Below are 27,004 nucleotides of genomic sequence, written 5' to 3' on the forward strand. Positions count from 1 at the left end.
AGTTATTCAGTATTGTTAAAATTACTTAGCTGTCATTGACCTCATCTCTGGAAACACCATTTCTGCTGAAACTTTCCAAAATTATTGAGTTTGATGTATATGTTCGACATGAACAAGTTCAGCCCAACTTGTTAAAGTTTGGCATCGTTATAAGTAACTAAACCCAGGACGTGTTAGGTAACTTCCATACAGTAGTTGCTACCATTAGAAAGGAAGAAGCTTGTATCCGTGCTGAACTGGGTGGGATTCAAACCAGCCACACAAAGGCAAACAAGTCTGTAGCAACACCCTCAATCATCCATTCCCTCATAGGAGTGACCAGGAAAGGAAGGGGGAGGCTGCTTTCTGGAAAGATGAGTTTATTAACTCACGTTCCAGCCACTTTGGAGCTCACGCAGGCTGGGTCTTTCCTCTCTGCACACAGGCAAAATCTCCCACGCACTCCTAATCTCAAACGCACTGTCAGCCACACTCTATTCTTAAAGGGCCAGCTCCCATTAGCCAAATGCATGCCCTGAAAATGCAACAGTAAAAGAAACTAGCAGAACATCCACATTCACTTCTAATTACAAGGTTCTGCAATGTAAAGTCATTCCAGTAGTTACTTCAGGGTCCTTCCACTAATTGTTATACATACATATTTGAGCCTTGAACGCAGACCACTTCCACATTAACTACAGGAGTAACCAGGGCCTGTATGATGATGTTTTCTATGTTGGACCATCCAATAGGGAGCCACAACACACCCAGAGGCAGTGGGTTACACAAATATTTGTGAGACAGTGGAACACTGGACATCAGGATTCTTGGTTTCTATTTCTGGCTCTGAAAATAGATTGTGGTGTACTGGTTACCGACTGGGTAGCTAAATGTAATACCACCTGTTTGGGTCATCTCTGGGGTTTGAACCCAAGACCTCTGGATGTAAACACCTGAGTCACTGACGCTTGACCTTAAGAACCAGACCTGTTCAGTATGGAAGTGTAGCAGAGTCATAACATTCTATATGTGGCCTAGCTTCTAGAGAGTAACCGAGCCACAGTGTGTTAGCATGGGATACACAATAACCTAGTTTGACATGCATATTCTGAGGTGTGTGGCAAAGTAAATGAGACTTGGCCTTCTAGTATGAACCCTGAGTTAGCATTAAATGACCTCACTCTCAGTCATCAGTGAATTTGTATGAAAGCTTGGCTCACAATAAGAGCTGTGAAGAGCATGGAAGTGTTAATAGGAGCTAGTTGAATAGCTGGGGCTAGTCTCCAGGCTTACAGATCAGTGCACCACCTACTGGGCTACACAACACTGTGTTAGGCAGTCTTTGCTGGTCTCTGGCTTGCTTCTCAAGAAGTCTGTAGCTAGCACAAAATTGCAAGACTGCAGTAGTGGGGGCCAAAATCACGTTATTCACAAGGGATGGCAACACGGAGGGTGATAAGTAAACAATGCAGAACCCAGCAGGTAACAAGAACCAACTCCTGGGTGTGTTTTCCCCTCAGTATCTGATCAAAGTGAATGAGATTCAAACCAAGAAAGGAGTGGACTTGCTGCAGAACCACATCAAGCATTGCAATGCTCAGTTCAAGTAAGAGTGATCGGTTATCTTTATTCCTTATCCTCCCTTTCTTTGCCAGTTTAACTGAGGAGACCTAGGCATTGATTTATTTTGCAGTGAACAAATATCCTGCAGTCACCCTCCACCTGTGTGGCAACATGCTCAGCTTCCTCTCCCTCTGGAGATGGTGTAGCCGTAGAACTCTATGGTAGTGTTTGTCCTGCAAGTTACAGTACTTGGTACTTGCGTTTTGACAGTACAATACAAAAGCAATTAGAGTGCTGACTTCCCACTCCTTGGTTTGTTGTCACTGGTTATGATGAGAATCTGGGGTTCCTGATAATAAGGTGTGTGAGGCCACGACTGTTGGCCCAAAAGGGTTAATAATGACACTGCAAAGCAAAGGCTCTAAGGACTGCAATGCACAGCGGCATGTTTTGTACATGCAGCACTGTCAATGCTAGGAGGTTTAGTTCAAACCGTTCTCTCACATTCGCTTCTCCTGTTAGTTTTTTCCAGGAATGTTTAAAGGCAACAGAGACGCTTAAGCAGTTTATAGAGAAGCTCACCCCTGAGCTACAGAGAGTGAGTATGCATCATAACGCCAGCTCACCGGGGACCAAGGCAAGAGACGGGCATGGGCCCTGGAGCAAGAATGTCTACCCCCTAAAGTCTCTTTTTACCCCTAAGGAGGCTTCTCATATGTCCAATTTTCTGGGTCATGACCTCGGTTTTGGTCTGCCAATCTCTGTCCGGGTGGATTTTTAAAATATTAGCAATTGTCCAGGATTTCTCTCCCCCTGCCCCCCGACCCCACGTGGGGGGCTGACAGCTGGAACCGCAGCCTCCCCGCCAAATTCTCCAACCCCTCCCTCTCCCCCCAGTACCCCCTCTTCCCCTCTCCAGCAGTATCCTCTTTTTGGGAACCTGAAACATGTTAGTCCTACCCCATAGGAAGTAGAGAAGGTTTAAAGGCTAAGTGGAAAGTTCCCAGGGCTTGAAAGCTAGGATAAGTAGATACAGCTCATGAAAAGATTTGAGGATGCTACTATACACTCCATAGTCCTATCATCTTTTTAAAGCGTTTCTTTTGTTATAACTCTCTGATGAGGATTAGGATGCAATCCTCATTTGGGTGAAGTATTCATCTTTAGTGCTGAGCCCTCAGTAACACTGCATGTAATTTTGGAGCCTTCTTTACATGCTTTCCCCACAGTAATTTGGAGTTTAATAGATGTACAGCTGGCTGGTTTTGATATTTTGCATGGAGACTGACTTCACCAGCCCAAGGTGGGTTCTCCAGAAAAGGCTGAGTGGCAGTTCTTTTAACACTCTTGGTCTCTTTACATGTGTAGCACATTAATACAAACAACATTTAAAAAACCCCTCCAATACGTTGTCTCAATAAAATCTATTCACGATCAGTAACTTGAGGAATGGAGAACAAGGCATAATATGCAGCACTTGCAGTGTCCCTTAATGCTAAAACACGCAAACCCTTCAGCTATGCGTCTGCCCCACAGGCACGCTGAAAATTAACTGTCGTTTTCTGGCAAACTGAACTTTTGATCCTGTTGACTGTTTTCATTCCTGACTCATCTCAAGAGGGGACCATATTAAGCTTCAGACTTTTGGATAGTCAGTGCCTGGTTCAGAAACATGAACAGCTGTTGTAATGATGGCTTGTCCTGAGCACACATTGTTTATATAATGCATTCAAAGCATAGCCACTGGGCACCCACCAGGCGCCATTTGTCCTAGCTGAGGAGCACTGAGGAAATACTGCTGTTCCCCGCACCTGTAGATAGAGCTGCTCTCGTGGAGATGGGCTTTTGGAGAAGCTTGTATTACAGTAGTACATGCCCTGTGCCGTGGAGCTGCACGGGGGGAGAACCTCAGCCTGGCCTGTGTTTTCAGTATGGTGCTTCCCACAGGAATGGGAACGCATGTGTTATGGGAGAGAAATGCCTGTCTTACCTAAGAGAATGAGTGGGATGAGAAATGCCTGTCTTGCCCAAGAGAATGAGTGGGATGTACAGACAGAGGCAAAGCGCAATCCAGCTCCCCTGCTTCAGCAAATCACTGTGGTGTGATGCCTTTCAGATGAAGGTCAGGCAGGACGAGGAGAAGCAGCAGCTGTGCTCCCTCCGGGATCACCTGAAAACAGCATTACAGCTGGAGCAGAAAGAGGTAAAGTGGGTCCCCCTTCCTAGGCACTGCCATTATGGCTGCCTGGTGGAGTATTCACGGGGAGCAGCCAATCAGAGCATTGCATCCCCGGAGGTCATGTAGGGAACCATGCATATGCAGAGTTGCAAGTGCATCTCGTTCCTGGCTATGGGCTGTGCCCTGTGAGGTGGGCTGTGCCCCCCCACCCAGGGAGCTAAGGGGACAAAGGGAAGCAGCTCTCCTTGCTCAAATCCGGAGGGGCCGGGGGGATGGTGAGGGCTCTGCTCCATCCATGGCTCTGCAAAGTTCTCCTTTGGGGGCTGTGGATTGGATGCTGTGAGTGAATTTCCTGTGCCTGGAAGGTGCTGGAGTTGCAGCCCAGGGGACTGGAGCCCACTCTTCCCAGAGCAGCTGGGGAAAGGGAAGTGGAGGGCATGTCTTCCTCACCCCTCCTCCTGTCCCGGCAACACGCTCCTCCTGTTCCACAGGGACCCAGCTGCTGGAGATGCCTGGCTGTCCCAGTGGAGTAGGTTGAGGCTGAGGTGTTGTTGTGGTTTCTGCCTATTGAGCTTGCTGACTGCCTCCCTCTCTGGGGCAGCCCTTCCTGACCGCCTCACCCAGTGCAGCCCATCCTGACTGCCTCACCTACAGCCCTGGCAGTGCCCCCTTTGCAGGCTCCCTAGGGATTGTGCATCTGCCAACGGGCAGTGCAGTCTGGGGCATGCAGCATCCCCAGGCTGGGCCATGCCAGACTGCCCTAGCTGTGAGGAGTGGGGACTCCAGAGAGAGGGGACGAGCCCAGAGGGAGCAGCAGGATCCCCCCTGGTACCTGACAGAGGCTGTGGGAAGACAAGGAGATGAGGGGGCCCAGGGAGATTGGAATGGGGGGAGGAACCCTCCAACACTCCTCTGGAAAGACCCCCACCTACTCCCCTCAGCAGTAAGCACCCCCCGAATGACAGGAGCGCCAAACCTGACCGCTCGTGGACCCAGCACGCTGGCAGCCTCCCCAGGGCTTACTCTGTCACTGGCCTCTCTGCTGCCGCTGCCACAAGGGGCCTGTTCTGGTGGTGGCCACGTCCCCTCCCACACACACCTCCTTTCAGCCAGGCCACGGAGAGCGGCTAGGCAGGAATGGCTTCGGTCACTACTGCCCTGCAGCGGTTTGGAACCAGGGCCGGGCTCCCTCTCCCTTCCCATGACCAGCTTGGGAATGGGGCAGTGCTGGGGAGCGGACTGAGGGATCTGTGGCTTTCGTACCACTCGGTTCTGTCTGTGTTTGCTCCCTGGGCACTGCTCTCCGAGTTTGGTTCTTTCCACATTCGCTGCACTGTGTATTAACATCACATCTGCTCCCTGGGTGGGACTTTTCTAAGATGCCGGTCTGGAATATGCCGTCAGGAGGAGTCACCCCAGGGAGAGATGGGCATGGGCTAACGGCTACCTCTTTGTGTCTGCTAGGACTCTGCTAGCAAGCAGCTACGGTACAACATGCACCAGCTGCAGGGGAACAAGCAGTATGGGACCGAGAAATCGGGAAACCTCTTTAAAAAAAGTGATGGGTAAGTGCAGCGTCACTCGTCAGCAGCGTAGACAGTAAGGATCTCCAGTGCAGCCCCTCTGCCCCCTCAGCTGAGTTGCTGAGCTGACCGTGACCCTGTGTCTCCGTCAGAATGCGTTCATTTTGGATCAGACGGGAACCCTGCTTTGTGCAATGAAAACTAGGGGCAGCAGCATAAACAAAGGGGAATGATAAATAACATGGGGGGTGGGTTTCTAGTGACAATCTGCGTGAGGGCTGGGCTGAGGGATGGCAGCACTGTGTTCCCAGGATCATCCCCAGGAGCATTCATTGCAGACTCCCGAGCTGAACCTCCTTTGGGTTTTTTTCTACCAGTTCCAAGTATTTCCAGGTCCCTTTCCTATTCTCCCCACACTCATTGGCATGACACTCTGCCCGGGTTAGCCTCCCCTGCACACTTCACTAATGTCTCTCATTAAGGAAGATATTAAATGATGGAACAGTGATCTTCCTGCAGACCTCAAAGCCATTTACAGGAGCTCAGTACCATGATCGCTCTGTGGCAGAGGGGCCAGGGGAGACATAGGGCAGTGAAGGGGCCACAGCTGGTGGATGGCATGTTTATGGCCTGTTGCAACCCAATAAATAGTCTGGGGGTAGAGGCCCTCGGGTGGTTTCGATTGGATCCTGCCCCCAGGGGGCTTGGGTCCTGCCCAGCACTCACCCCAGAGCGGTGGCTCCCGCAGCTCCAGTGCTGTGGGGCTGGCTGGACTTGGCTCTCCACTCTGGGCGTTGCAATCTCAGGGGTTGCAGCACAGCTCAGGTTTGGCCCTGCTCCCGACTGCTCCCCTGAATTTGTGAGAGTGGAGTTGTGACCTGGCTCCTGGGGTGGCATTGCCACTCACTCATATTTGGCGTACTGGGACGCCTGTCATGATGACAGCTGGGCCAAAGCTGAGTGACACAGGGACCTCAGAGGTTGCAGTGCCTGGAGCAGGGAGGTGAGCCCAGCCTGTCCCGTGGAACAGGAGTCACAGGAGCTGCCATGCGACCTTTTGAAATATTCTGGCAACCCAATGCTGGATCCTGACGCACGGGTTGAGAAACCCTGCTCTACACCATCCCTGACAGGTGTTTATCTAACCTGTTCTTAAAAACCTCCAGCTTGGACACTCTGGTTACCTTCTCCAGACCTGAGGAAGAGCTCTGTATAAGCTTGAAAGGTTATCCCTTCCAGCAACAGAAGCTGGGCCAGTAAAAGATATTACCTTGCCCACCTTATTACAGACAATTCCAAATCTGTCATGAGTTTGCAGGGCAATATGGCAGCACAGAGGCCAGGTAAACCATGGAAATGATCAGGGGCTGAAGGGATCGATGTGCGAAGGAGACTGGAAGGGTGTAACATGTTTGGCTTGGCTGAGCAGTGCCTGCAGGTGGGGAGGGGACAAGGCAGTTTACAAACCCATGGGAGGCGTAAATATCAAGGCGGGAGAGGAATCTAGGGCATGGCAAGGGCTACAGCTAGAAGTGGAAGGAAGTGCATGAACTGAGAGGCCTGGAGCACATCCTCGCAGTGAGCTCTGCCAGGCTGGGACTGGCAGCAGGGCCAGCCCATGGCTTGGGGAAAATGCTATATACATCGTCTCCAGGAAGAGGCTGTGCTGCCCGTCCATCACGCCTCTTGCGGCGTGCCACAGGCCACCTCTCTCAGCTCAGGGCAGGCCAAGGGCTCCCCCGCCCTGCTCTTGCTACTATCTCCCACCTGCACGAACCAGGCAGTTTGTCAGGAGCAGGAGCTGTGGCCTTAGCTGTGCTCTCCTCTCCTCTCTGCATTGCTGCCTGCAGTGGTGCTGCTCGGCACACTCCTTTGACAGGCTGGTCCCTGGCTGAAGGGGTCTCCAGCCCCCTGGGCAGAAGGACTTTGAGCATCTCCTTTGAAATGAGAGAATTCCTGGTTCATTTTCAGGTTGAGGAAGGTCTGGCAGAAGAGGAAGTGCACGATCCAGAATGGCTACCTGACCATCTTTCACAGCACGGTAGGGCCGGTGCCTCCATCACCTTCATGGCCCATGCTCAGAAGTGGTGGGCTGAAAAGGCCTGTGGGATTCAGTCCCTTCCGGGGGGGTTGTGCAGATGATTAACACTTTGTTACCCACAGTGAGTCTAGTGGCTTTCCCTGAGCCTGACTGGAATCCCTGGAGTATGATGATTTAGTTGGGGATTGGTCCTGCTTTGAGCAGGGGGTTGGACTAGATGACCTCCTGAGGTCCCTTCCAACCCTGATATTCTATGGTTCTGTGATTCTATGATCTTCTCCAGCCCCATGCTGCTGGCCTGACCCAATGCCCACTGGAGTCTTTCCTTTGAGGCTGGAGTCCCTGTGCCCTCAGTGGACCACAGGCAAATCACTAGGGTCTTGCCCAGCCTGAGAGCCTGCACGGAGAGCGCACCCAGCATCCAGGAGCAGGGGAAAGGTCATTGTTGTGATTTTGTTTATTATTATTGATGACAGCACCGGCAAGGACAAAGTGCATGGGTTACTGGGAAGGCCGACTGCATTCTGTCTGGCCCCTGTCACTGGCCTAGCTGAGCGCTCACAGGCTTCAATGGATTCCCCCTAACAGCTCCCGTGGGAGGCAGGGCAGGGCTGTTATCCCCGTGGACAAAGGGGAACTGAGGCCAGAGAGACTAAGTGACTTCCCCAGGCTCACACCGGCAGGCTCTGACAGAGCAGGGCCTTGAACCTGAGTCTCCCAAGTTTAGGTTTGTCCCTAACCGCTGGGAAGTTCTTCCTCCCTGTTCCCTGCCTCAGTGAACCTAATCGCTTGGGAGCATTGCCCCCAGGGGTTGCTATTCTAGCAATGCTGCAAGTACTCCATCTTCCATCCACTAGCTAAACCGCTCACCAGCCAAGCTGAATTTGCTGATTTGCCAAGTGAAGCCGAACCCGGATGATAGGAAGTGCTTCGACCTCGTTTCACGTGAGTCCCATTGTTTGTTTCGTAATGCCTGGGGAAGGCCCAATGGGCAGTCGCATGCTGAATTTCTGACTCAGGGCCCCAAGAAGGCAGCAGGTGAGGGAACCAATGCAAGCAGGCAGCAAGGTGCAGGGCAGGGGCACTACTTGTGTGGTTCCAATCGGGAGCTCTAGGCCAGGCCCAGGGCATGGGGATATGGACCAGGTTTGCGAGGCCGTTTGCAGTTCTGAGCTTTCAAGCTGCTTGGCAAACACAGAGCCTGGGTGTTGTGATGAAAGGGAATCTCCACAGCGGGATTCGCCAGCATATGCCCATGCTGGACGTCTGGCTGGCTGGCTGGCACTAGCAGGGGAAAGCGGAGGTTTGGTAACAATCACATTGTGATGCAGGCAGCTTAGCCCACCGCAGGCGTTCCTAGGTATTGATATTGCAGCAGTGCTCCGAGTCAGGGTCCCATTCTGCCTGGTGCTGTACGTGCAGCTCAGTAAAACACAACACCCTGGCTGGCTTCCTGAAAGGACTTGGGGCTGAGGAAAGATTGACAGAGAAAGAGGGGTAGAGCTCAGTGGTGCAGCACCTTCACAGCCTCAGATGCTTGCAGCCTACGGGCATGTGGTCCAGAGCTCTTACACCTGGCCCCCCGACACCACCTTTGGGTGGGGCAAGCAGGGTGCTAACCCCATGCACATTGGCCACAGAGGCTGAGCGAGTGAATGGCGGAGTGAATGCCCCCCTCTGTGTGCTGGACTGTGCCACACACCCCTCACCTGGGGAGTGCAGAGAGCTGTCTCTGGGCGGCGTTGGTGCCCTCTGGCTGCCGGTTTGTCTCAGGTCTAAACACAAATGGTTCTGTGTATCTCAGATAACCGCACGTACCACTTCCTGGCGGAGGACGAGCAGGAATGCACCGCGTAAGTACCGGGCTGGGAGCAGGGACTGCGCTGAGTCGGGAGCAGAATGGCCAAGTGGCATAAGGCTTCTTGTGGGGGACAAGTACCAGCCCTGTGAGCTGCTGAATGGGAGGCAGCTCCTTGGGCCATCTCACTCCTCTGCCGCAGGTTGGAGCCCTGCATCCTCCTCGCCCCTCCAGGAGGGAGGGCAGCAGGGTAGCCAGGCTGAGGCAGAGGCTGCTGATGCCTGATTTGCCCAAGGCCATGGCTGGAATTCAATGGCCCCGGGCTCCCAGGCCTGCGTGTGGAGCAGAAGAGCCAGCAGCCTCCGTGTTGCCCGGCCCTAGCACCGGCCGGAGCAGTGGGACTTGCCTGCAAAGGTCTGCTGCCTCCAGCCTCCTTCTCTTGCCCATCCCCAGCTGTGGACGTGGGGGTTGAAAAGTGGTGTTCTCTGTTGGGCTGCCTCTGTCTGCCCTGCAGGGAGACGCACCAGCCAGAGGGCAGCAATGGCGGGTCTGAGTTCACCGGCCCTCACTACCAAGTTCCTGCCAGTAATGAGGTGTGGGGAGGAGCCTGCTGTGAGCCCACCCTACTTCCTTCTCTGAGCCTGCACAGGCCTGTAGCGAGCTTTGGCCCACCCCAGGCAAGTGTTGGTGCAAGGCTAAAGGTGCTGGGCAGGTCTGGAAGCACAGTCCCCACCCCTGCAGCTCTGAGATGCTGCTCTGCAGCCACTCCGGGGCTCCTGCCAAGTGCCAGGGTGAGGACATGGGGCAGAGTCCCGCCTCAGAGCAATGTGCATGTGCAGAACTCGAGGTCTCCACTGCCCCAGGCACCCTCCCCGTGTTAGCCCTGAGCACGCAGGGGGCGATGGCGCAGCAGGGCAGCAATGGCTCATGCCTAGCCCTCGCCTCTGCTCCCCCGTGCACCAGAGTACAGAGCCCGTACCCCCTTCCTGACATGGAACAGGGGCCCCTCTGACAACAGCTTCCTCCTCCTCGCAGCTGGATTTCTGTTCTCAGCAACAGTAAGGAGGAGGCTCTGAATGTGGCCTTCAGCCGGGTGCATGGCAGTCGAGAGAGCAGCATGGAGGGGCTGACCAGGGCCATCATCGAGGAGATCAAGTGCATGCCAGGGAACAGTGTGTGCTGCGACTGCTCAGCACCAGGTGAGCTTAGTCATGGGAGGATGGGACAGGGACAGGCACCGTACAGCTGGTGCGCAGTCAGCACCCAGCACAGTGATGCAATGACCCTGCTCCAGCCAAGCCAGCAGCCGTCTTGAAGGCAGCTGCTAGCCCCTCCGCAGCCCTGTACTCCACTCACAGCACGGGGCTGCTGGAGCCATGGGTGGCAGGGAGCATCTGGGCACCCTACCCCCACCCCAGCCAGCATACCACTGCTCCCACCCCCATCACCAGCGCCATTCAGGGGCTTTCCACAGCTCCTTGGGAAAATGCCCTGCACTCCTCCCTCCTGCAGAAATACCCAGTTTGGCAGGAGCCCCACATAGAGCTTTCCCTGAATTACAGCCTTGAGGGAGGGGACCATGGATCTGCCCTCAAACTCCTTGGACCCCCCCCAACCCCCCCGAATCAATGGAAGGATCCTGCTGTGAAACTGCTCAGTGAGAGGAGACTGAGTCCCCTCAGCCATCACTTTGCTGAACCCTTTGCACCTCCGAAATCAGTCCCTCCTGCTCCCACCCCGCCCTTTGGCTCCTCCCACTCAGTCACTCCTGCCCTCTGTTGCTGGAATCCTAAGTCCGATTCTGGTGCCCACAGTTCAAGAAGGATGCTGATAAATTGGTGAGGGTTCAGAGAAGAGGCCACGCAAATGATTGAAGGATTAGAAACCTACCTCAAAGTGATATAGACTCAAGGAGCTCACTCTATTTAGCTTAACGAAGAGAAGGTTAAGGGGGGACGTGATTAGTCTAGAAATACCTACGTGGGGAACAAATATTTGCTGGTGGGCTCCTCAGTCTACCAGAGAAGGTCTAACACTCCAGTGGCTGGAAGTTGAAGCTAGACACATTCAGACTGTACAGAGGTGTACATTTAGTGGAAGGGTTTACTAAGGGGAGTGAAAAGAACAGGAGTACTTGTGGCACCTTAGCGACTAACAAATTTATTAGAGCATAAGCTTTCGTGGGCTACTGCCCACTTCATCGGATGCATAGAATGGAACATATAGTAAGATATATCTATATAGATATAGATATAGATATATACACACACACACATACAGATAAGTTGGAAGTTACCATACAAACTGTGAGAGGCTAATTAGTTAAGATGAGCTATTATCAACAGGAGAAAAAAACTTTTGTAGTGATAATCAAGATGGCCCATTTAGACAGTTGACAAGAAGGTGTGAGGATACTTAACTTAAGGAAATAGTTTCAATAAGTGTAATGACCCAGCCACTCCCAGTCTCTATTCAAACCCAAGTTAATGGTATCTAGTTTGCATATTAATTCAAGCACTGCAGTTTCTCATTGGAGTCTGTTTTTGAAGCTTTTCTGTTGCAAAATTGCCACCCTTAAATCTTTTACTGAGTGGCCACAGAGGTTGAAGCGTTCTCCTACCGGTTTTTGAATGTTATGATTCCTGATGTCAGATTTGTGTCCATTTATTCTTTTGCGTAGAGACTGTCCGGTTTGGCCAATGTACATGGCAGAGGGGCATTGCTGGCACATGATGGCATATATCACATTGGTAGATGTGCAGGTGAACGAGCCCTGATGGCATGGCTAATGTGTTTAGGTCCTATGATGGTGTCACTTGAATAAATATGTGGACAGAGTTGGCATCGGGCTTTGTTGCAAGGATAGGTTCCTGGATTAGTGTTTTTGTTGTGTCGTGTGTGGTTGCTGGTGAGTATTTGCTTCAGGTTGGGGGGCTGTCTGTAAGCGAGGACTGGTCTGTCTCCCAAGATCTGTGAGAGTGAGGGATCATTTTTCAGGATAGGTTGTAAATCTTTGATGATGTGCTGGAGAGGTTTTAGATGGGGGCTAAAGGTGACAGCTAGTGGCGTTCTGTTATTTTCTTTGTTGGGCCTGTCCTCTAGTAGGTGACTTCTGGGTACTCTTCTGGCTCTGTCAATCTGTTTCTTCACTTCAGCAGGTGGGTATTGTAGTTTTAAGAATGCTTGATAGAGATCTTGTAGGTGTTTGTCTCTGTCTGAGGGATTGGAGCAAATGCGGTTGTATCTTAGAGCTTGGCTGTAGACAATGGATCGTGTGGTGTGTCCTGGATGGAAGCTGGAGGCATGTAGGTAAGTATAGCGGGCAGTAGGTTTCCAGTATAGGGTGGTGTTTATGTGACCATCGCTTATTAGCACAGTAGTGTCCAGGAAATGGACCGCTTGTGTGGATTGGTCTAGGCTGAGGTTGATAGTGGGATGGAAATTGTTGACATCATGGTGGAATTCCTCAAGGTCGTCTTTTCCATGGGTCCAGATGATGAAAATGTCATCAATGTAGCGCAAGTAGAGTAGGGGTGTTAGGGGACAAGAGCTGAGGAAGCTTTGTTCTAAGTCAGCCATAAAAATGTTGGCATACTGTGGGGCCATGCGGGTATGCATTGTCCGCAAATGTGAAATAGTTATGGGTGAGGACAAAGTCACAAAGGTCAGCCACCAGGTTTGCCGTGACATTCTCGGGGATACTGTTCCTGACAGCTTGTAGTCCATCTTTGTGTGGAATGTTGGTGTAGAGGGCTTCTACATCCATAGTGGGCAGGAGGGTGTTTTCAGGAAGATCACCGATGGATTGTAGTTTCCTCAGGAAGTCAGTGGTGTCTCGAAGATAGCTGGGAGTGCTGGTAGCGTAGGGCCTGAGGAGAGAGTCCACATAGCCAGACAATCCTGCTGGGGAGTGGTGACTTCTCCAGCCCTGGCAAGTTTTGAATGAAGACAGGGATTATTTGGGGTTCTCTGGCCTGTGTATGCAGGAGGACAGATTAGATGAGGCCTTGGAATCTGAGAGTATTAAAAGTGGGATGTCGGGCAAGAAACTCCAGGAACTGCCTTGTACTGGAGCACTGGCAGCGCGATCACCTCTGCTCTAGCAGCAGCCTACAAACCCCGTCAGCATTTGCCCTTTTCCCAGGGGGAATGGAGGCACATGGAGGGGAATGACTTGATCAAGGTCACCCAGCCAGTTAGTGTCAGAGTCTGACATAAAGCCAAGTCCCGTGCTCTAGCCACTAGCCTACAGTTCTCTGTGCCCCTCCGGGCCTGAGCTCAGACATTTCCAGGCACTGGCGGCTGGCATGTTGTGTGAGACTGACTAAGTCAGGTTCTTTCTTTGAGTCTCATTGCTGGGGAGCTAGCTCCAGAGGGGGCATGGCCCTTTACAGACAGAGCCAATAGCAAGACAGGTCCCTGCCCAGAGCAACGTCCAGACCAAGCATTTGTGTGAGTTGCACCTAAGCTGGAGCCCTAGCACACAGGGACACGGACCTGCGAGGACAAGGCACCAACCTCTCGCTCCAGAGAGGGAACTGGGGGGAGGAGCAGTGGCCTGGAAACTCCTTCTAGGGGTACCTTTAAAATCAGTGAATTTACGCCCCCCATTCCCAGACCCCCATGTGCAGCCCCATCACTACCAGCAGCTATGGAGAGTGCATTTCCATGGGTCGTCGGGGAAAGAGCATCTTCACCAAATAGCTACAGCGGTGCAGCTGCACCCGAGCGGATGTGCCATTTTAAGTGTAGACCTGGTCTGAGTGCCACCGCACGCAGCATGCGCAACCCAGAGCAACGGCATGGCAAAGCAGCCAGCAGACCTGTCAGCTCCCATCCACAAACCCAAGGTGGGGAAGGAGCTCCCTGCCCAGACCCAACAGAGGCCAGTTGGGGGGAAGGGGCTCCCCACTCTCCTCCCACCCCTATCCAAAGCTGGGACATTTTCAAATTATTTTTCCATGTTTGCCATAAACAGCCCCCTTTGCCATCCTCCACTCAGTCGATCATGTAAAGTCAAGTGGCCAGCGGCTCCTTGGACCCCATGGCACTTCCCCTTCCTGTTCTCACATTTTTTTCTACAGCCCAGATTCTCTATTCTGTCCAGTTATGCCTCCCTGATTCTGTGTCTGGCCCCCGGCACAGACTAAAGCATCCTGGGGGCTGCTCTGACTTGCACCACCCAGCTGTGGTCCCTGAGGGACTATCCACCAGCTTGAGATGCCAGAGAGCATTGTGCTCCAGCCATTCCCCTGCGGGGTGCCAGAGGCTGCATGGAGGAAAGCAGAGTAGCTCTGACAGCTCTAGGCCCAGCAAGGACTCCCTCAGTAAAGTGCACCTCGTCTGGGGAGGGGAATCTGGCTCTCACTGTCCATGTACCTTCATTCCCAATGTAGTCTCCCTTCCACTCTCCTTCCTTTCCTGTCTCTGTCCCAGTCCATCCCCCCACCTTCATCCTCTCTCTTCTCCATTTCCACCACCTGCTCAGATGCCCCACTGTAGGCCGGGGGGAGGAGGGGGGTGAGACTGAGTGGTTGACAAGGTGTCTTGTTCACCCCACCCTGTGCCCCTGACTGCCCAGCACCTCTGGCAGGATGAGGGTGCTAATCAGAGCAATGTGCTGTCTCCCCAACAGACCCAAGCTGGCTCTCCATTAACCTGGGCATCCTGATCTGCATCGAGTGCTCCGGGATTCACCGAGAGTTGGGCGTGCACCACTCCCGCATCCAGTCGCTGTCTCTGGACAAGCTTGCAACCTCCGAGCTCTTGGTAGGGAACTGCCCATGCGCGCTCCCTCAGGGCGCCCCCCCCCGTGCTCTGCCACCCCCTGCGCTCCCTCAGGGCGCCGCCCCGCGCTCTGCCACCCCCTGCGCTCCCTCAGGGCGCCCCCCCCCGCGCTCTGCCACCCCCTGCGCTCCCTCAGGGCGCCCCCCCCCCGCGCTCTGCCACCCCCTGCGCTCCCTCAGGGCGCCCCCCCCCGCGCTCTGCCACCCCCTGCGCTCCCTCAGGGCGCCGCCCCCGCGCTCTGCCACCCCCTGCGCTCCCTCAGGGCGCCCCCCCCGCGCTCTGCCACCCCCTGCGCTCCCTCAGGGCGCCCCCCCTCTGCTGCCACCTGCGCTCCCTCAGGGCGCCCCCCCCACGCTCTGCTACCCCCTGCGCTCCCTCAGGGCGCCCCCCCTCTGCTGCCACCTGCGCTCCCTCAGGGCGCCCCCCCCACACTCTGCCACCCCCTGCGCTCCCTCAGGGCGCCCCCCCGCGCTCTGCCACCCCCTGCGCTCCCTCAGGGCGCCCCCCCGCGCTCTGCCACCCCCTGCGCTCCCTCAGGGTGCCCCCCCCCGCGCTCTGCCACCCCCTGCGCTCCCTCAGAGCGCCGCCCCTGCGCTCTGCCACCCCCTGCGCTCCCTCAGAGCGCCGCCCCCGTGCTCTGCCACCCCCTGCGCTCCCTCAGGGCGCCCCCCCCGCGCTCTGCCACCCCCTGCACTCCCTCAGGGCGCCCCCCCCGCACTCTGCCACCCCATGCGCTCCCTCAGGGCGCCCCCCCGCGCTCTGCCACCCCCTGCGCTCCCTCAGGGCGCCCCCCTGCTCCGCTGCCGCCCACATGCGCACTTCTTCAGAGCGCCCCCCCCCGCTGCCCCCACGCGTGCTCCCTCAGAGCGCCCCGCCCCCCGCTCTGCCACCCCCTGCGCTCCCTCAGGGCACAAGCCAGCTCCACTGCCACCCACAGGCACACCCTTAGGGCGCCCCCCTGCTCCACTGCCGCCCACATGTGCACTTCTTCAGAGCGCCCCCCCCCCGCTGCCCCCACGTGTGCTCCCTCAGAGCGCCCTGCCCCCTGCTCTGCCACCCCCTGCGCTCCCTCAGGGCACAAGCCAGCTCCACTGCCACCCACAGGCACACCCTTAGGGCGCCCCCCTGCTCTGCTGTTGCCTGCACCTTGGATAGGGCATTGCACAGACAGGAGCTAGCTACAACATGGGCCAGCTTACGGTGAGAGGCGGGCTCTCTGTGCCCAGGCCTACCTGGCCCCTGCCCATGGGCTCTACTGTCCAGCACCCCCCCTGCCCCGGTACACTGGCTGGCGTGCGCTCCCAGCTCTCAGCACGGCGCTGTACGTTGCGCCAACTTGTTTCTTGCTTATCTGTTTTGCAGCTGGCTAAGAACATTGGCAATTCTGGCTTTAACGACATTCTGGAAGCCAACCTCCCCAGCCCTTTGCTGAAACCCACAGCTGGCAGTGATATGTAAGTCGTTTCTCAGGAGCCCGGAGCCCGGACAAACGTCTCTGGGTAGGGCTTTGGGGTATTAGCTGTGGAGCTCTGGGGTGCTTAGCCTATCTCCCGCACCTGTTTTCACCCTCCCTGTTTTCTTGGAACACATGCCTGGGTTCCTCCGGGGTGGGAGAGTCACAGTGCACCCTGTCCATGGCCCTCTCCTCAGCAACGCTCAGTCATGGGAATGGGGGAGCCAGCCAGCATTTCTCTCTGGAGGATTCCCCAGACTGCTCTGGGCATCTAACAAGGACAGACCCAGCAGAGAGGCAGTTCAAGCAGGCGGGATGTGACTGACTTCAGGGCTGAGATTTCCAAAGCTGCCTGGGGCATGGGTGCCCACTTCCCTTTAATGTTACTGGTAGATTTCCCTGGGTGTCAATGAGAGCAGTTAGACCAATGCTGAGTGCATTGGAAAACACTCCTCCACATGGGAAGGTGTCATGGGGAGGGGCATACCCTCTGGTGCCAACTCTTCAGTAATGCTCTTCACATCGATTACATTTCAGATCAGCCCCGCATTGCCCCAGGGCACAGTAGGTCGTGGGCCCCAGGGCATGGTGAGCGGTGGATGCTACTGAGTTGGAATGGCAGCATTTTACAGCCACTGTGCACAGGTGCAGCCCAAAGGGGGATCAGGTCCAGTGTGAGTGAGGGCAGAAATCCAACAAAGGGAGTAGAAACACACAGTAGAAATAACAAGGTGAGATTCATTTTGGAAAAATACAAGACTGTACTTCTAGGGAGAAATAACACCAAATAAGCCCACAGCAGGTGGGAACAGGAACAGCTGCTGGAGAGCTAGCAGGGAGAGCAGTCAACAAATTCCACTGTGCTTCCAGCGCACTGAGGTGCCCCAAGGGAATCTGGGCTGCCTGGATAAAGATGTCTGTGACAGGAACCCCGGGGTACAACCTGGGACTGTGGGACCGCTGTGCCCCCTCAACTGACTAATTTGGGTTGTCTCTCACAATGTTTTACTGGTGACAAGCAGCAAACCCCTCCAGGGGCTATCACTCAGTACAACTGCATGTGGAGCCCCACAGCCAGCTAGATTGCATGAATGGTCCCAGAGCCACTCACGAATCACACAGACAAAGGCAGCAGCCAGATTCCCTCAGCTCCTAGCTTAGTACCTCAGGAATATACCGTCTTGCACTGCTCGAGACCCTTTCTTGAGCAATGGAAATTTATTAATTGGTTCACCACTTCATCAGTGGGAAGTGGATATACACCAGCCTTTGTAAACCTGAGCACATTTACCAAACACTTCAGGCAAACTCACTGGTAAAGATAAACAGTTAAACAAATGTATTGACTACAAAAGATAGATTGTAAGTGATTATAAGTGATAGGCAAAAAGTTAGAGTGGTGACCAAAGGAAAATAAAATATAAACAGTCAGCCTCAACCTTAACTCTTATCACACTAGATCAAGCAATGTTCTCACCCCCACTGGATCTCACCGTTCTTAATATACAGGTTTGTCCCTTAAACCTGGGCCAGTCTCCTCTGTTGAAATCTTCTGTCTTCTGAGCATCCTTGTTGCTTGCAGCATAGGTGAGGGGAGGAGAAAAGGCCAAGCATGGGGCCACTATGTTCTGTTTTATACCCTTAGTCCTTGGAGGACACAAGTCCAGGCATGTCCGGTGGGCATTGCTGAGTCACCAGGCAAGGTTGAGCAATTTCCCTGGTGTGGCCTTGTGCAAGTGAGTCATTGTATTGTAGCTTCCTGGCTGGACAATGTCTGTTGATGGTTGTTTGACACCCGTCTGGGCATTGGTTATCCCCCGGGTTATTGTCTTTGGGAAGCTAGTATCTGGGCACTTCCCAAACCCACAGTATATTTAAGTGACAGCCATGCAACACAATTCTCATAACTTCATATGCATTAATGATACTCATATTTAGATGGAACAGTGGGTTTCAGCAGATCATAACCTTTCCCATGATACCTTACATGGCCTGCTTTATATGCAGTATCACAATCATAGATAAATGACGAATATGGGGGTTACAGGGTGCTCCCCTGGGGTGTAGAGTGTCATAGTGTCAACCACAGACCAGGGAGACGACTGCACTGGCACCTCTTGAGATCCTCTGGACATTGAAGTCAAGGCTGGTGGTCTCCTTCAAGCTCTAGTCTAGCTCAACCACAAGTTCTGGGCTGGATCTGGGAATCCCTGGATGGGTTCTCTGGCCTGTATTTGCAGGAGGTCAGACTAGATGATGCTAATGGGCCCTCTGGCCTTAACATCTGTGAATCCCTAAACACTGCATCCAGCTCTGGGAATTGCCCTGTCAGAAAGATATAGACAAAAGCCTGAGAGCAATGGAACCAGCCATGAGGTGAGAGGCTCTGCTTTATAAGGAAAGAATAGAGAGCTCAGTCTGAGGAATGTGGCTAAAGCAAGACTGTCTGGGGGGCACACACAACTAGGCGTGGGATGGTCTAAGTGTGATCTGTGGGGCTAGAACCTGGGGAAATGGGTGGAAACTGAGAGAGAAAAGAGAGGCTGCATCTCAGGAAGTGCCCCCTGGTGGTGAGCTATATGAGGTGATGCAAGCGCCTCCTAGGGGACAGGGCAGGAATCCCATGACTTGGATATTTAAAATTAGATGGGACAAAATGCTAGAAAACAAACCCTGGGGAACAATCCTGCCCTGGCCAGGGACAGGCTGGAAGGGCCAGCAGGTGTCTCCATTGCTAGCTTCCACCATTCTGTGACCCGCAGTGCTTGCCACTGGGGAAAGCCCCTGAAACCCACCTGTTCAGAGGGCAGCAGCAGGGGCTGATGTGCTCTTGTGCACCATGCTGGTGTTCTGCTCCCCCCTCAACTCCTGCCCTGCCCATTCCTCACCTCACAGCACCATGCCTTAGTGTAGCACATTGCAATCCATATGGAGAAATCTACAGAGTGCTCCCGAGCTGGGGTGACATTGCTAACCTGACACATCAAAATCATGTGTCAAGCCCAGATATCATAAGATGATAACATTTGATAAGAACATAAGAGCAGCCCTACTGGGTCAGACCAAAGGTCCATCAAGCCGAGTATCCCGTCTTCCGACAGTGGCCAAAGCCAGGTGCCCCAGAGGGAATGAACGCAATAGGTAATCATCAAGTGATCCATCCCCTGTTGCCCATTCCCAGCTTCTGGCAAACAGAGGCTAGGGACACCATCGATGCCCATCCTGGCTGATAGCCATTGATGGACCTATCCTCCATGAATTTATCTAGTTCTTTTTTTGAACGCTGTTATAGTCTTGGCCTTCACAACGTCTGCTGGCAAAGAGTTCCACAGGTTGACTGCGTTGTGTAAAGAAATACTCCCTTTTGTTTGTTTTAAACCTGCTGCCTACTAGTTTCATTGGGTGACCCCTAGTTCTTGTGTTATGAGAAGGAGTAAATAACTCTGCCTTATTTACTTTCTCCATACCAATCATGATGATGTCCTTTGCCTTCTGATTTGTGGGCCTTTTGCTTACATGTGGGACATGGCTTCCAGTGGCCAGAAACTGACTTTTGAAGGATAGAAACTCAGATTCTCACATAATCACCTGACTCCAGCAGCTGTAGTTTAAGACAGCACCAAATATCTCGAGAGTTGACAGTGCTTCTGGAGCAGGATCTGGGGAGTGGTGCAGGAGGGTAGGAGGCCGGGCAAGAGGAAAGGAGGGGCAGAGGGAAGAAGGAACCAGCAGCAGGAGAGGAGGGGAAGCACCACCTCTCTGATGGCTGCCTGCCTTGGCAGCCTCAAGCCTATGCCTACCTTGCCCAGGAGTGGAGCAGGAGCAATCGTGCTCCAGGGCCTGCGCATTCCCGTGTGAATTCTAACTCTCTTCCCATGCTGGCACCACCCCAGGGCCCTTCGGAAAGATTTCATCATCTCCAAGTATGTCGAGAGGAAATATGCCAAGAAGAGGTGTAGGAGCCCAGCTGCCCAGCGCCAGGAGCTACAGGAAGCCATCAGGTGGAGGGACTTATTTACATTGCTCCAGGCCTATGCCGAAAAGGTGGATTTAAGTGAGCCTGTTCTGGAGCCTGTACAGGTGAGGATGGCCCTGCGCTGGGTGCCCCAAGAGACAGTGTAGATGGAAAGGAGCAGCCCACGCAGGGACAGTGCAGACTGGGGCAGGGGGACCATGTCACTGACTGGAGGGGACGGGCATGGGGCACAGTGCTGAGGCACCAGGCCTGCGATAAGGGGCTGACACACAGGCATGGGGTAAGGGGCCCCACACCTCTGGTCGGGGCCAGAGTCACAAAGGGGTCTGGATTCTCTGTCTCCAGTGCCTGCGACTACACGGCCCCATTTTTTCTTACCTTAGGTCAGAGGTTTCAGATCTTTCTTCTTGCTCCTGCTGCTTTTCGCACCTGTGTTGGCTTTCCAGAGGCAGTGCCCCCATCTGGCCCTGTCAGGAAGCACAGGCTCTTGGTAGATGTGCAATTTCTTTGCCATCTGTTTTTCTTCCTTTCCTGCCTCCTGCAGCAGCTATGATTGACTGTTCTTCCCCAGGAGGTGGGGAAGTGGGAAGCAGCCATTCAGAGGGGGATTTCCCCCAGGCCATCTAAAATGTCTTAAGGCTGCAGCTTCTATCATCATGAGACTGGCTTCAGCAGGGACCAGAATGCCGTGACTGTGATGAATTTGGGAGAGTTGGCCACACCGGCTGTACTATTAGTGCATGAAAGCACTGTGCTTTGTTTCAGGCGAGGGTGCGCTGCAGATAGCATCCCTTGGCATGCCTGTCTCCTCCTGAGAGTCTGGCTCCAAACCTGAGCAGAAGGGGTGGTGAGAGCAGAGGGCTGCTGGCTTTGAGGTGGTGAGAGCTTTGGAAAGCAGAGGCAGAGCTAGGGTTGGGGTTGATTCTCTGGCGTGTGTGGTTGTGCTCGTGGGGAGCCGGCGGCTCTGGGCTGAGCAGATGGAAGGTTCCATTGGATGGCTTCACTTCGCATTTCCATCATCTTTAGATTTTCTGTTGAGCAACTTTAACTGATCCCCAGTGCAGTGTTTTGACATATCATTTTCCTGGTCTCTGGAGACTTGGCTAGGGTCTCCAACCCGGTGATGGTGCCTTTCAAGGTGGGCAAGCCCTTTGTCAGAGCACCCAGCAGGCTCAGAGCTCGTTCTCAGCACTTTCATCAAGTTCCTGGTATTCACCAAAAAGCTCTTTGAAAAGCTGTTCAGAATCAGCTCAGCAGCGTGCCAGGCGTCCTGCCAGGGTGCGTACAAACCAATGATTCACACACAAAAAATCAGACTTTTTCGATTTAAAATTGAATTTTTTTATTTTGTTGTTTCAATTATTATAATTTTTTCTTTTCCAATGAAATCTGAATTTAATACAAAATATGTTCAGGACTAAACTTATTATAATCTCTTCTTAAAACACTGAAATAAAAATAAATGTGCTGATTCCATGAGCCGCTGCTTTTCTATATCAAGAAAAAACCAGGGGACAAACATCGAACTTTGGAGGTCAAGATTTATGCACATGGCATGATAGGTCATGCACTGTGGTGAGGGCCTGATCTTGTGGGGGCCCAGGGTTCTGCTGCTGGGTTTAAGAGACAGGTTCTGGGACCCAGCCTATGATTCCAGGAGACACCATCATATATCTCACCAGAATGATTCCCTGAACCACCTAGGGGGCCTCATGCCCCTGTTTTACAGCTTCTCCCTCCCTGAGCTCTGATCGGCTCAGTTCTCAGATTATGAATATTTACAACTCCACCCACCGGGGAAACTTACTAAGGGAAAATATTCAACTGAGTGCAGCCTCTTGGGTTGACTTCAACACCTGGGAACTGGAGGGAAAAGCCTGCCATGGCTTCAGCTCCTTTTAAAAAAAACCCATCTGGGAATATTTTCAAGACATTCCTTTATCTCTGGGTAAAAAGGGAACAGGAGTCAAATGTAAACCGCATGACAAGGAAACGCAAGGCCTGGTTGTCAAAAGGAAACAACATTTAAAAAGTGCCCCTCAGAAGGCAATGCCTTTGAAGATGATGTGGACTTGTCTGACCAATCTGAATCAACTGGTTAGTAAACTTATTTTTGCAACCATTCTTACAGACTGCCTGCCATGTTTTACTATGCTAGTAAATGATTACTTAGATTATTGTCGTACATTTGTGTTTTGAGTGGATTAATTGCTTATGAATTTCAATATATTTGTGTTCAGAATATAATTGGTATGTTAGTTTGTTGTGGGAGTATTTATCAATTACATTTTTACTGTTACTGCTGGACTTCTGAAGTGATCTTTTATGGCTCAGTATAATCAAGCATCCTAGGTGAAGTTTACCTGTTTAAAAGTAAAGTTTTATTAGGCATTGTCATAAATATAAAGGGAAGGGTAAACCCCTTTAAAATCCCTCCTGGCCAGAGGAAAAATCCTCTCACCTGTAAAGGGTTAAGAAGCTAAAGGTAACCTCGCTGGCACCTGACCAAAATGACTAATGAGGAGACAAGATACTTTCAAAAGCTGGGAGGAGGGAGAGAAACAAAGGGTCTGTGTCTGTCTGTATGCTGCTTTTGCTGGGGACAGAACAGGAATGGAGTCTTAGAACTTTTAGTAAGTAATCTAGCTAGGTATGTGTTAGATTATGATTTCTTTAAATGGCTGAGAAAAGAACTGTGCTGAATAGAATGACTATCCCTGTCTGTGCGTCTTTTTTGTAACTTAAGGTTTTGCCTAGAGGGATTCTCTATGTTTTGAATCTAATTACCCTGTAAGGTATCTACCATCCTGATTTTACAGAGGTGATTCCTTTACTTCTATTAAAAGTCTTCTTGTAAGGAAACTGAATGCTTTTTCATTGTTCTAAGATCCAAGGGTTTGGGTCTGTGGTCACCTATGCAAATTGGTGAGGATTTTTACCAAACCTTCCCCAGGAAGTGGGGTGCAAGGGTTGGGAGGATTTTGGGGGGAAAGACGTGTCCAAACTACATTTCCCAGTAAACCCAGTTAAAGTTTGGTGGTGGCAGTGGAAATCCAGGGGCAAAGGATAAAATTAATTTGTAACTTGGGGAAGTTTTAACCTAAGCTGCTGAAAGTAAGCGTAGGAGGTTTTCATGCAGGTCCCCACATCTGTACCCTAGAGTTCAGAGTGGGGGAGGAACCTTGAAAGGCATTTATGAATTTTGACATTTAAATTTTTTTCCAAGCTGTTTGGTATGTTGCTAGAGGTAAAAGTTCAAATAGATTTAGATAATTCTTATGATTTATTAATTATTTTCCCTATGAAAATGGGTTTAAAATAAATTATATCATTTCAACTGAGGCACAAACAGCTTCAGTAGGAGGAATCTTTCATTTACAATCCCTTTTTTAAAAAAGACAGTGCACTGAGTAAAGATGAGTGAGTGACTTCTTGACCCTTTTGTTTCAGGGCCCAGCTTAGACAGGAGGGGTTATAAATGTCCGTCATTTGCAAGGTCTACAACTTTAGAGTCATCTGCTGATACCATCGGCAGGGCAACAATTAAACGTATGTCAGACAGCCTCAAAAAAAAAAAAAAAAAAAAAAAGACTTCATCCCCCCGTAAAACCATGGCTGTATTTGTCATCAGGACCAGCACATTCCAGCAAAGCTCCATAGACGAAAAGGTTGCTCAGTTCATTTATGCAATAAATTTTTCCTTTTGTCTTGTTCAGAACAAACATTGCATTGACATGATTCAATCATTACAGCCAGGCTGTGCTCCACCTGGCAGAGCAGACATTGCAGGAAGAGTGCTGGATACAGTGTATAGGAAGGAAATCGAATTGTGTGCAAAAAACATTGATGGGAAATTCGTTAATCTGCGTCTTGATGAGCAGTGTACAAAATGATCCAGTAATATGTGCTTGTGTGGCAACATACAATAAGGTTGTCTCTCACAGAAACAATTGATACATCAGGAAATGCGTATACAGCAGAATACTTAAGAAGTAGCAATACAAGGTGTAACAAACTGAAGAAAAAGTCAAGTGTCAAGTGTGTAGCTTTGTCACAGACAGTGCTGCAAATATAGCTGTGACCATGGTCACTGGAGGGACTATACTGAGAATACTCAACCAGAGCAAACTGCAAAGAATAAGGTAGATGATCCCCCAAACTGGTTGTTTATTCTTATAATTAGATTCACCAAGTCAGTAACAAAACAGCTTCTGTAATACCTTACTGGTTACTAAGAAGCCTAAATAAAGTTCCCTTTAAACAATCCAGCCTTTGGCTCTCACCCAGACAGCCAAGTCTATATAGTGAGGGTTATTTAAGTCGTTATTCACCATATATAAAGTTCTACCAATCACAAGAGATTGGACACATTACCCACCAGGTCAATGAATATTTCAGATCTCACTCAAATACATATTTACAGCCAGTTTTTATTAGCTAATCTAGATTTATTACTAAAAAGAAAATAGAGTTACTTTAAAAGATAATTATACATACAGATATGAATAAAGTTCTTAGGACAGTTTCACAGCAGAGATGGTGAGGCTGCTGATATGTAGAAATTAGGGGTGTCAAGCAATTGAAAAAATTCCTTGCGATTAATCGCACAATTAAAAAGATTAATTGTGCAATTAATCACACTGTTAAACAATACTAGAATACCATTTATTTAAATATTTTTGGATGTTTTCTACATTTTCAAATATATTAATGTCAGTTACAACATAGAATACAAAGTGTACAATGCTTACTTTATACTTATTTTATATTACAAATATTTGTGCTGTAAAAAACAAAAGAAATAGTATTTTTCAATTCATCTCATACAAGTACTGTAATGCAATCTCTTTATCATGAAAGTTGAACTTACAAATGTAGAATTATGTACAAAAATAACTGCATTCAAAAATAAAACAATATAAAACTTTAGAGCCTACAAGTCCACGCAGTCCTACTTCTTGTTCAGCCAGTCACTCAGACAAACAAGTTTGTTTACATTTGCAGGTGATAATGCTGCTCGCTTCTTGTTTACAGTGTCACCTGAAAGTGAGAACAGACGTTCGCATGGCACTATTGTAGCCGGCATTGGAAGATATTTACATGCCAGATGCGCTAAAGATTCATATGCCCCTTCATCTTCAACCACCATTCCAGAGGACATGCGTCCATGCTGATGACAGGTTCTGCTCGATAATGATCCAAAGCAGTGCAGACCAATGCATATTCATTTTCATCATCTGAGTCAGATGCCACCAGCAAAAGGCTGATATTCTTTTTTGATGGTTCAGATTCTGTAGTTTCCGCATCAGAGTTTTGCTCTTTTAAGACTTCTGAAAGCATGCTCCACACCTTGTCCCTCTCAGATTTTGGAAGGCACTTCAGATTCTTAAACCTTGGGTCGAGTGCTGTAGCTATCTTTAGAAATCTCACATTGGTACCTTCTTTGCGTTTTGTCAAATCTGCGGTGAAAGTGTTCTTAAAATGAACAACGTGCTGGCTCATCATCTGAGACTGCTATAATATGAAATACATGACAGAATGTGGGTAAAACAGGGCAGGAAACATAGTATTCTCCCTCAAGTGAATCAAAATTTAATTATCGAATTATTTTTTTAATGAGCATCATCAGCATGGAAGTATGTCCTCTGGAATGGTAGCCAAAGCATGAAGGGGCATATGAATGTTTAGCATATCTGGCACGTAAATACCTTGCAACCCTGGCTACGAAAGTGCCATGCGAACACTTGTTCTCACGTTCAGGTGACATTGTAAACAAGAAGCGAGCAGCATTATCGCCTGCAAATGTAAACAAACTTGTTTGTCTTAGCGATTGGCTGAATAAGAAGTAGGACTGAGTGGACTTGTAGGGTCTCAAGTTTTACATTGTTTTGTTTTTGAGTGCTGTTATATAAAATAAATTTCACTTTCACAATAAAGAGATTGCATTATGGTACTTGTATGAGGTGAATTGAAAAATACTGTTTCTTTTGTTTATCATTTTTTACAGTGCAAATATTTTTAATAAAAATAATAATATAAAGTGATCACTGTACACTTTGTATCCTGTGTTGTAATTGAAATCAATATACTTGAAATGGAGAAAAATATCCAAAAAAAGTTAATAAATTTCAATTGATATTCTATTGTTTAACAGTGTGATTAAAACTGTAATTAATCGTGATTAATTTTTTAAATTATGATTAGTTTTTTTGAGTTAATTGTGTGAGTTAACTGCGATTAATCAATAGTCCTTGTAGAAATCCTTCTGAAATTACTTTAAAAAGATATAGTACAATAGGCAGTCCATGTGCAGAGTTTGTTCAAATCTTCCATAAGAATGGCCGGGCTAATCCAGAATAGACATGGAGACCTCAGTCTTGCAACTTCAACTTCCCCTGACCAAGTTTAAGCAGATCTGAGATAGTAAGGATCAGGGCCAAAAATTCCTTTAGAGCTGAAGTGCAGCTGATAAGCCTCTTGGCAGCAAGTGGTCACAGCAGCCATTCCTTAGGTGAAGAATAGGTAATGTACATTGTTGCTTTGAAGTAATACTCTATTTCCTAGGCATATACCAATAACTAGTTGAATTGATTAGCATAAGGCAATTAACCATTCAAACGGTTTATAGGTAGTTTACTACAAACTTCAAAGAGAAATAAAGACAATTATATTATTAAACCACAAGTTTCATCTAAATTTTAATAT

At 50.4% G+C, this 27,004-nt stretch overlaps 2 protein-coding genes across 2 annotated transcripts in view; one reads left to right on the forward strand and one right to left on the reverse strand.

The window, feature by feature from the left end:
- The window catches only part of LOC141997886 (arf-GAP with SH3 domain, ANK repeat and PH domain-containing protein 1-like), a 103,495-nt gene that overhangs the window by 42,086 nt on the left and 34,405 nt on the right, over window positions 1–27,004 (forward strand). The window contains exons 7-17 of the mRNA XM_074970438.1: window positions 1,500–1,585; window positions 2,065–2,140; window positions 3,659–3,745; window positions 5,186–5,286; window positions 7,216–7,285; window positions 8,143–8,230; window positions 9,090–9,138; window positions 10,119–10,282; window positions 14,719–14,852; window positions 16,233–16,324; window positions 20,217–20,403. Of these exons, the coding sequence (XP_074826539.1) occupies window positions 1,500–1,585; window positions 2,065–2,140; window positions 3,659–3,745; window positions 5,186–5,286; window positions 7,216–7,285; window positions 8,143–8,230; window positions 9,090–9,138; window positions 10,119–10,282; window positions 14,719–14,852; window positions 16,233–16,324; window positions 20,217–20,403 (1,134 nt within the window). The remainder of the gene's footprint in view (window positions 1–1,499; window positions 1,586–2,064; window positions 2,141–3,658; window positions 3,746–5,185; window positions 5,287–7,215; window positions 7,286–8,142; window positions 8,231–9,089; window positions 9,139–10,118; window positions 10,283–14,718; window positions 14,853–16,232; window positions 16,325–20,216; window positions 20,404–27,004) is intronic.
- The window catches only part of CEP250 (centrosomal protein 250), a 297,988-nt gene continuing 291,063 nt past the window's right edge, over window positions 20,080–27,004 (reverse strand). The window contains exon 30 of the mRNA XM_074970437.1: window positions 20,080–20,089. The gene's annotated coding sequence lies outside the window, so the exon portion shown is untranslated. The remainder of the gene's footprint in view (window positions 20,090–27,004) is intronic.

The sequence above is a fragment of the Natator depressus genome, chromosome 13 (assembly GCF_965152275.1).
Source record: "Natator depressus isolate rNatDep1 chromosome 13, rNatDep2.hap1, whole genome shotgun sequence".
NCBI lineage: Eukaryota > Metazoa > Chordata > Testudines > Cheloniidae > Natator > Natator depressus.